Source organism: Pinus tabuliformis, chromosome 3_1 (genome assembly GCF_031772625.1).
Source record: "Pinus tabuliformis cultivar Carrire ecotype Pingquan chromosome 3_1, CPIR1, whole genome shotgun sequence".
NCBI lineage: Eukaryota > Viridiplantae > Streptophyta > Pinopsida > Pinales > Pinaceae > Pinus > Pinus tabuliformis.
In genome coordinates, this window is record NC_142301.1 from 418,041,461 (window position 1) to 418,051,387 (window position 9,927).

The 9,927-nt window shown below is 33.8% G+C and overlaps 1 protein-coding gene across 3 annotated transcripts; it reads left to right on the top strand.

The window, feature by feature from the left end:
* Positions 1-2,466: 2,466 nt before the first annotated feature.
* LOC149187512 (aspartyl protease family protein 1-like) lies at positions 2,467-8,888 on the top strand. Of its 3 annotated transcripts, XM_089412831.1 has the most exons (5): positions 2,467-2,725; positions 7,475-7,696; positions 7,823-7,932; positions 8,031-8,107; positions 8,208-8,888. In XM_089412831.1, the coding sequence occupies exons 2-5, from the start codon at positions 7,522-7,524 to the stop codon at positions 8,362-8,364; spliced, it is 519 nt and encodes a 172-aa protein (XP_089268957.1). In that variant the 5' UTR covers positions 2,467-2,725; positions 7,475-7,521; the 3' UTR covers positions 8,365-8,888. The 3 variants fall into 3 exon arrangements, with proteins under 3 accessions (XP_089268957.1, XP_089268955.1, XP_089268956.1); XM_089412829.1 differs by lacking the exon at positions 2,467-2,725 and having other exon boundaries at positions 7,306-7,696; positions 7,794-7,932; XM_089412830.1 differs by lacking the exon at positions 2,467-2,725 and having other exon boundaries at positions 7,306-7,696.
* Positions 8,889-9,927: the final 1,039 nt, after the last annotated feature.

A 9,927-nucleotide genomic window follows, 5' to 3' on the forward strand; every position in this document is an offset into this window, starting at 1 on the left:
ATGGAAGGGACATGATGGACAGCGCATCAGAATTCGAGAAATTAAGATTATCTAGAACGAAACTGATTATATATACTCTGAAATATAACTCATGGATACATCATTAATATCTTCAGAATATTTATTGACGCATCCCTGATGATGGACTCACTTGGTAGTCCGAAACGTTGGGTTCATAAAACTTTATAACATGTCATTCCTCCTCTATCTAAAACTATCCTCACCTGTATGGATTCATTATTTAATAACATCAAGTCCTACCATGGAAGGGACATGATGGACAGCGCATCAAAATTCGAGAAATTAAGATTATCCAAAGCGAAACTGATTATATATACCATGAAATATAGCTCATGGATACGTCATTAATATCTTCAGAATATCTATTGACGCATCCCCTGATGATGGACTCACTCGGTAGTCTGAAACATTGGGTTCATAAAACTCTATAACAGGTCATTCCGCCTCTATCTAAAACTATCCTCACCTGTATGGATTCATTATTTAATAACATCAAGTCCTACCATGGAAGGGACATGATGGACAACACATCAGAATTCGAGAAATTAAGATTATGCAGAACGAAACTGATTATATATACTTTGAAATATAGCTCATGGATACATCATTAATATCTTCAGAATATCTATTGACGCATCCCATGATGATGGACTCGCTTGGTAGTTCAAAATGTTGGGTTCATAAAACTATATAACAGGTCATTCCTCCTCTATCTAAAACTATCCTCACCTGTATAGATTTATTATTTAATAAAATAAAAATTATTAATATATTTTTTAACTTAAAAATATTTAATTAAAAATAATGTATAATTTTTTTAATATTTATAAATAACTTAATAATGTTTTAAAAAAAATATATATATATATATATAATTTTAAGTACTCTTTATTTTCAATCACAAGGTTGGAAATTACTCCATTAAATTTGATCATTTTAAGAATTAAATTTGAGTGAAAATCTCAATCGCCCTTCTTAATTATTTAAAATAAATCCAATTAACTTATAAATAATATATTTATTTTTCGTAATTTTAAAACCTCCGTATAATGAATATAATGATATATTTGTTAGTTAAAAATATAATATTCAAATTTAAACTTGAGTATTGTTTGAAAAAAAAATATGAATATGATAAAATATTTGTTAAAAATAAAAAATATTAAAAATACAATATTCAAATTTAAACATAGAATATTGTTTGAGATAAAAATATATGCGATAGTGTCCTAATTTAAAGACAATGTAAAAAACTGCGCCACATTAGTTTTGTTGATAATAAATAAATGTATATACGCATTGTTGGTCGGTCCTTTAGGAACAGTCTGAAACTCCCTTGTATTCGCAATATCAATGTGATGTCAAGTACCTTGTTGTGAGGTTTCACGCTTATATTTTGGGGATGAGCTGTTGCTTCTCTTTGGGAAACATTCGGCTATGCTTTAGCATTTAAATAATCTAACTTTAGAGGTTTCACGCATATATTTTGGGCGATGAACTGTTGCTTCTCTCTCGGAAACATTAGGCAATGCTTTAGCATTTAAAGATGCTTTTAATTTTAATATAATCTAACTTTAGAGTATATACAATTTAAGGTTGAGTTTATGGGATACAATTGGACACGTTACGGTTGATCTCCATACACTCCACCTATGGTTGCTTCATCACTAAGTTTAATGGTTACATCGTCCCTAAATTTGTAAGTAACAAAAATTATGATATTTTGATATTTATTTAGTTTTTTTATTTGTTTTTTAGAGTTGCTTTTAGTGTGTTATATTGGATTTTTCGTTGCCAGAATTTAGTAGAAAAATTTGAGGTGAAATTTTAATTTGTGTCTTTTAAACTGGTTTTTTGATTTTTTATATGGATTTAGCGTCATGAAAACTTTTTAGAGCACTTCAATTGTGCATGGGTTACCCATCAAGCTTATGTTTCATTAAATTCTTGCCATATTTTAGAGAAATTAAACTGGAAAAACCCACTGGAAAAACTTCAAAAAAATTAAAGAAATTAAACTGAAAAAACACACCAGAAAAACTTCCAAAAAATCTTATGAAAAACAACTCATTTTTATTTTATTTTGTGATATAACTGTTCATGACAACATCATTTTTTTAATTTTATATTTTTAAATATAAAAATTTAATATTAAAAAAAAAATTCCGTTTCCAGACAATTATTGATGATAAGGTCATAAGTAACTTTTGTTTGGTTTGTAGAGTTGTTTAAATTTATTTTTTAATTCATTTTATTTAAAATTTAATTAAAAAATCTTAATTTCTTAAAATTGAAAATGGTGTAATTAGGCTGATAGGCCTTCCCTTTGAAAGAGACCTTTCGTCGTCTTTTTTATTCTCAGCCTGACACCTGGCGGAGTGGGCAATTTGGTTCGTATTTGTTCAGCTTGATTCTCAGGCTGACAGCTGTGCGCATTTTCAATTTCGTCATGGTCTCTTTCAATTATTCGTTTCCGCTGATTCTAGAACCGTTTGCATTCAATTATTCGTTTCCGCTCATTCTGGAACAGTCTGCATTAACCAAAAACTCTGGTCACCGTTATGCAAAAACTCTGGTCATCGTTGCTGATAGGTTAGCAATACAGACGCGAATTCCGTTGTTCCGGTATCTTTCGGAGGCATTTTAACAGTCTCCCACGGTGGTCTGTGTTCCTCCCTGCCATTTAATTCCCCAATTATTCCAGGTACTCACTTTCATGTTTGCAAAATTTTAGTTTTCTTCAAGAATCATTTGCTATGTGTTCATCTTGCATTTATTGGTTACCGAATCAGTGCGGATATCCATCTAGTGCGTTTAGTCATGGATGTCTTCCTTAACTAATGATTACTGGACTGGATTGAATTGAAATGCTCTCAATAAATTTAGGGAGACATCTCTATTGGGGTATGCATCTGAAAGATGAAATTATTCTACTCTAAAACAGAAGGCCATTACATTTCGTGCTATTCTTCATCTACCTTTAAGCCTGGTGGGTTCCTGCTTGTCAATCTCAAACCCTAATTGACTTGTTATTCTCCACTGATAACGCCCATATATATACCAACAAATAATGTGCATTTTTCTTTTTTACCCTTTCTCCGAAGCCGAAGCAAATTGTAAGCCGCTTACTTTTCCTGAGACTGATAGACGAAGACCATTTCCATTTATTCATTTATATTTTTCACCGCGTCCTTTAAACTCCAAAAGCATTACCTTTTGGATGTAATGCTCCATGCATCACAAGCAGTCCGCTTTCATGACATAGGCACTTTCGATTCGGCTGAGCTCCCACGGTAGTGGTTTACTCTTCTGTCAAGATCACTCTGTGTCTCTGAGGATTGAAATTTGGTGGATTGTCCCAACCACTTGTTTTTGTCTCTGGGAAGATTTTAACTTGGTGGATTGCCCCAATTGCTTATTTCTTTCTTTGGGAGAATTGAGGGAAGTCCAGCAGCCAGCTGGGAAGTTGCCCAAGTATGTTTGGATGTCCAAAAAGAATCCTTCTAACAGGAAAAAAGCTATCTGAAACTAATTACAGAAACGGACATCTGATAATTCTGTTCTCCGTCTCTACCCATGACCAGAAATATTACACAAAATAGTCTTTACGCTGTACTTCTCTTTGATCAGGCAGTAACTTTAAGTCTTCAATATATATATATGCAGAGATTGAAATTACATTACAGCATTTTATATCCAGGATTCATAAAATTTACTGTTTTTTTTTCTGATATTTTCCAGACACCCTTTGTCCAGTGCCAATCCAGCTTTTGGTAACCACCTGTCTGCTTCAGCGTTCTTGTTCCTGTAGACAGGATAAAAGGAGATATAAGTGAAGCCTGTTGAGCTTCTCTTTATCTCTTGCAATAATGGTAGCAATGTGAAATTTTGCAGTTCTAAGTTCCCTTCATCTGTCGTATGACAAGCAGGGAATCTCCATAAATGTGTAGGTGGGAAATGCTCTTTCCCTGGGCCAAGCATAGAGTTAGTTTAAGAGATATCATCTCACAAAAGTTGTTTGTTTTGTTTCCTATACTTGCTGAGAAGAAAATGCAAGGATTTTTTGATAAACGTAAAATGCCTCCAGCACTCCCTCGAGGAGGATCTCGCTGAGATGCTCCATCAAAAAAATCCCACAGCATGTCTTTGTTTACAGGGTCTTGTACTGTCCTTGTTGGAGAAGATGTCTTTGTATGCTATGCAAAAGTTGATAGAATACTTATACTTTGGTTAGCAATTTTTAAAGGGATGATTTCGCTATCTTCAAACAGCAGCATTTGGTTCCTTGCTATCCAGATCCCCCAGGCCATTGTAAAAGGAAGTGCATTATAATTTGAGGTTGCTGGGTTGGAGAGCCATGATTTTGAGCTTCATCAATGGAATTTCCTTTCCAGACATTATTCAAGCTTTTAATTCTGTTTGCCTCTTTCCAAAATTTTGAAGTGTAATTGCAGAATAGGATGATATGAGAGTTTATTTCATTCTCTTTCTTGCATTGGCAGCATCTGGCTAGGCCTTCTAAGCTTCTTTTTTGTATTTTATCCCAGGTAAGTGCCATATTGTTTAGAAGAAGCCACATAAATCGTTTTCCTTTTCTATAGTTTCCTACTTTCTTGATTATCTGGCTTTCGTAAGATTTATATGTACTTGTATCTCTTTGCTGCTATTATTTCATTTGTCAGCTTAATAATAATTCCACCGAGTAGAATTTTAAGAAAAAGAGAATACTACCTACAGAGACAGTTACCCTGTAACCTAAGTTTTGACCCCTTTTAATGTAAGTTTCTAGATATTTGATCCTTGAGAAAAATGTGTAGTTTCATTCCATAATGTACTTTTCTAAGTTGTATCATCCTAAACAAAGCATTATTATTAGCTGGAAGCATTGTTAACACTAACACTAATGTTGATTTTATAGGTTTCATCTGGGACTAAGATATTTTCAATCAATTAGTTTGGAGTATTTGCTTTATAAATTGTTATAGTGACAAATCCAAATTATGCTTTAGGCTTGAATTTTGGTTCCGTCGAGGAGGGCATTGCTGCAACAAGAGAAATCTGGAATGTGCAACACCGGCAATGTTAATGAGGACGATTGAAGTAGGCATAGTGTTCAGGTTACAGATGTAGCAGCGAAGAGTGGCCAACAATATGGATCATGGCTCTTAGAAATTTCAAATTAGCCTTTTACATGGGATGTAAGCGAAGAGTGGCCAACAATGGGATGGATCATGGCTCTTAGAAATTTCAAATTAGCCTTCTACATGGGATGTAAGCGAAGAGTGGCCAACAATGGGATGGATCATGGCTCTTAGGAATTTCAAATTAGCCTTTTATATGGGATGTAAAACCTTCTGATTCCTGTTTCAGGAAAACAGTGGGGATTCATAGATTGCATTTCCTTGTTTCATTAATGGTAAAAGTTCCAGCCGAAATTCATTGAAGGTATATTTATTATTCTTTGTCAGCGTTTTAGTGAAAAATGTAGAAATTTCAAATTAGCCTTTTATATGGGATGTAAAACCTTCTGATTCCTGTTTCAGGAAAACAGTGGGGATTCATAGATTGCATTTCCTTGTTTCATTAATGATAAAAGTTCCAGCCGAAATTCATTGAAGGCATATTTATTATTCTTTGTCAGCGTTTTAGTGAAAAATGTCGGTCTCTGTATCCAACTCATGGGAAAGCTTATAAACAGTTTTTTAGGGCCAGCAAAGATTTCTCCTTTTGTTTTATCTTTTTGTATATCACACATATAAATCCTTTTACCACTATCTACTTTCTAACTTTATGGTTCATATAAATACTTTCTAACTTTATGGTTCATATAAACTGTCAGAATAGCAGAATCGTTTTTTCTGCCTTCTCAGTCGAGTCTACTATTTGCTGTATACTCTGATGTAAAGGACGTTATCTTGAATTTAATACAATCAAAGCTTTTTTCAAACTGAAAAATAAATAAATAAATTCTCCAGAGCAAATTCCGGAAACTGAAATCATTTGAATCAATTAAATTTGAAATTCTAGAAACCTTGAATCCCTTTCTTGGTTTGAAATCAAAGTTGAAGATGAGAAAACCAGTGTATGGGAGCATGTCAAAGGATTTTGAAAATTATCTGGGGAGAGAGATTATGTGACGAAGCAAAACACAAAATAACACAAAATGGTCTAATGTTATTGTTATAATGGGATTGTATACCATTTAATCAGAGAAACCTGTTAATCTATTGTGAATAAGTGACGCGTAAGCAGTGTTATACGTGAAAAATTGGTGTATGGCCAATGTTCTGTGTGAACCAATGAGCATTGGTAGTTGTTTTTTTCAGAGAGAAACCAGGTAGTTGTTATCTCTGAAACAACTACCTACCTGGTTATCTTTGGAACAACTACCAATGAGCATTGGGTAGTTGTTATCTCTGAAACCAGGTGACTGTAAGTGGCAAGCAACATTATTGATTAGCATATAACTGAAAAGTTTGGTTGAGACGGTTTACATTTTGAACATCCAAACTGCTACTTTTAAAGGAAGGATTTGTAGGGATTATAGAAATTACCAGAATCTAAGTTTTATGTAAATTTTAAAAATGCACCTTTTATAAAGGTTTCCGTGATATAAATTTGTGAGAGCGTTTTTTTTAAGGTGGAGTGGGGATGTAAGATATATATTTTATTAGTAGAAATTCAAGCAAGCATGTAGAATATTTAAACCGTTTGAACTGATTTTTGGACTGTATCCCGGGCAGAGCATAGATCAAGAATACTTCGCTAAAATCCCCGCTTTAAAGGAAACCAGGCTGAATAAAGTTTGCTATTTTGTTGCATATCCAGTCTTTTCATATCTTGTGTTTCTATGGGTTCCCTTGATAATGAAACTCAACCAGGCTGAATAAAGTTTGCTATTTTGTTGCATATCCAGTCTTTTCATATCTTGTGTTTCTATGGGTTCCCTTGATAATGAAACTCCTCAGCTTAATAGTATCTGTTTGTATGCCTCGACTTGAAATGGGATTCTCTTTTGCTAATATTTAATTCTTATTTAAACAGGGTATCATTTTACAGACTTACAGTCCATCAACCTCGCAGACAAGCAAGTCAGTTGCTTGTAGTAATACTCTCTGTCAATTAAAAAATGAATGCTCCAAACTTAGTGATCAATGCCCATACAGCGTTCAATATCTCTCTGCAAATACATCCACTGCAGGAACTTTAGTGGAGGATATTCTTTATCTGACTCATATCTCTCTGCAAATACATCCACTGCAGGAACTTTAGTGGAGGACTAGAATTTTTAGAAGTGGGTTTTCTGCCTCTAGATTTCAGTCTGAGGCCATACTGAATTAGACCATGTGACATGACCTGAAAATTACTCTGCACTGTCAATGTTTTTCCATTCTTAAGTGCTACACATGAATGAACACTCGTTGAGTGGGTCTTTGCTTGTTGCAATTGATAGGTGTGGAAGTGTACAAACAGGCTCATTTCTACTAGGTGCGGCTCCTGATGGTCTACTTGGGCTTGGCATTGATGATATCTTTGTCCCGAGCATTTTGTACAATTCAGGACTTGTATCAAATTCTTTCTCTATGTGCTTCCCAGACGATTCAAATGTTGGAAGGTTTGCCTTTGGAGATAAAGGGAGTTCAGACCAAAACAAAACTCCTTTTTATAATACATCGTGAGTGTCAGCTCTATGCATTCAACCCAATTTTTTTAAAAGTACTTCAGAGTTACCATTTAGACTCTTATATCATAAGGTGTTTATTGGATGGCAGCTCATCAGCATATAATGTAAATGTGACAGACTTTTACGTGGGAAATGCCAATGTCAAAACAGACTTTCAGGCCCTTTTTGACACTGGTACCTCATTTACACAGTTGGCTGATCCAGTTTACAAAAACCTTACATCAAATGTGAGTGATTACAGATTTTTTTTTTTTTTTTTTTTTTTTTTATATAATCCCCCTTTTGGAGATTTTCCCAATTGACTAACGAGTTTTGAAGGTAATAGTATCATATGCAGACACAGAACTCTCTATTGGCAGTTGATAATTCAAGCATTCCTTTTGAGTTTTGTTATAGTGTCAGGTTGGTTGTAATCATACAAAACATTTATTCATCTTGTTTGAGCAACATTAACTGTCTCATTATTGAGAAAGAACTAATATCCTTACCCCTATCTGTGCAGCAACAGTCAAAGCATTAACCAAGGGCCTAATATATCTTTCAACTTCTACGGAGGAAACAACTTTCCTGTTATTCAACCATTGATCTCTCTTTTGGACATGGTAGAATTTTCAATACTACGTCTTGCCTATTTAAGGGTGCTCCTGACTAAGCAGTAAACCCCTTTTTGTTAAATAGAAGGGTCTATGCTGATCCCTTTTTGTTAAATAGAAGGGTCTATGCTGATGCTTCATCTTTGCAGAAACCTTGTTTGTATGGGTATACTAGTCTGGAAATGATTACAATGAGGGGTCACCTTTACTCAATGAAGGTTCAGATGTTTCACTTGTACCTTCCTCCTCAGGAGGCATGCATTTATGGATGGATATACATGAGTACTTTGCCAACTTGAAATGCTGGAGACTAAGTTTAAACAGATTTGAGATTCTTTCTTGCAATTATCCGGCACCAACATTTCTTTACTTCATCATTTTTCTTCTTTAATTTGGTGTTCTTGCCGTGACTAGTTGCAGTGGCTAATTTGTTCCTCTTATTAGTTTTCTTGTATGCCAATTAAACAATTGTTTTATCCAATTGGGCGGAAATGTATGTGACTCACACCTGGTCATTCAAGTGTTTTTTCCATGCAAACTGAACAGTTGTTCTGTTTATTTGAGAAGGAATAGAATAGCTTTTAAATATCCTGAGCACAAGCATTGAATTGCTTTTGGAAAATATGGTAATGCCACCGGGAAATATAATTATAATTAGTGTACCAAAGCATTGAAAAGCAATCTCGGATGGAAATATAAAATTTAAATTTGCCAATACATATGGTATACGACATACATATCTACAAATATTATCCTCAGACCAATTTTCCAATTTAAAAAATCTATCGGCCTCTCTTTGCACTTTTTAGGGCAATTGCTAGTTTTAATATTTATAAAAAAAAATTGATTGTTTAAGACGCTTTTTGCAGTGCATAAATATTATAATAATACAACAAATAAAAAAACCACTTAACACATGCAAATTGGACACAAACACCTCTTCCTTATCGTACACACTTTATTGCCCATCGAGGCCTCGTCTTATCTTCGCTTTTTAGGAGGATACACGTTTAGACTAACCTGTCACATCATAACATTTTATTGATTGCTTACCTTTAGCGTTGTAGCGTTGTCCATTCTACCGGATATATTTCACATAGATAGTAAAGCCTTCCTCATTCCGACAGTCATTCCCCACCGGTCACATCTTCAAGTCAAGGCGTGCACCGGCAAGGGAAACATTATTTTTAATTCTGCATCACATTTCATATGGACAGAATATGTTTGGAAACGATTGGGTAAAATTTGGGTTCATTATTTTCATCGGTGAGTTTAGATTTATTTTAGTTTAATCCGGATTTATTTTTAATTTTGTATTTAATAAATATTAAAGGAATTAATTTTTTTTATTAAAAAAAATATTTTAAAATATATGATTCTTTTATATCTTAATAAATATAAAATTAAGATGAATCCAAGATAATATAATTACTAATTAAAAGTATAATTATTATTGAATTGAGGATTTTGTGATCCACATTAAGTTTATGAAAAAAAAATCGGTGTAAATCACATGATAATACATTTGTCGACGCATTTCGAACCAATAAGTGTGGTTCATTGTCAGGACAAGTTGAAGAATCAGAATATGGTTGCATATTAAATAGGGAGAGCAGATCATCCAATGGC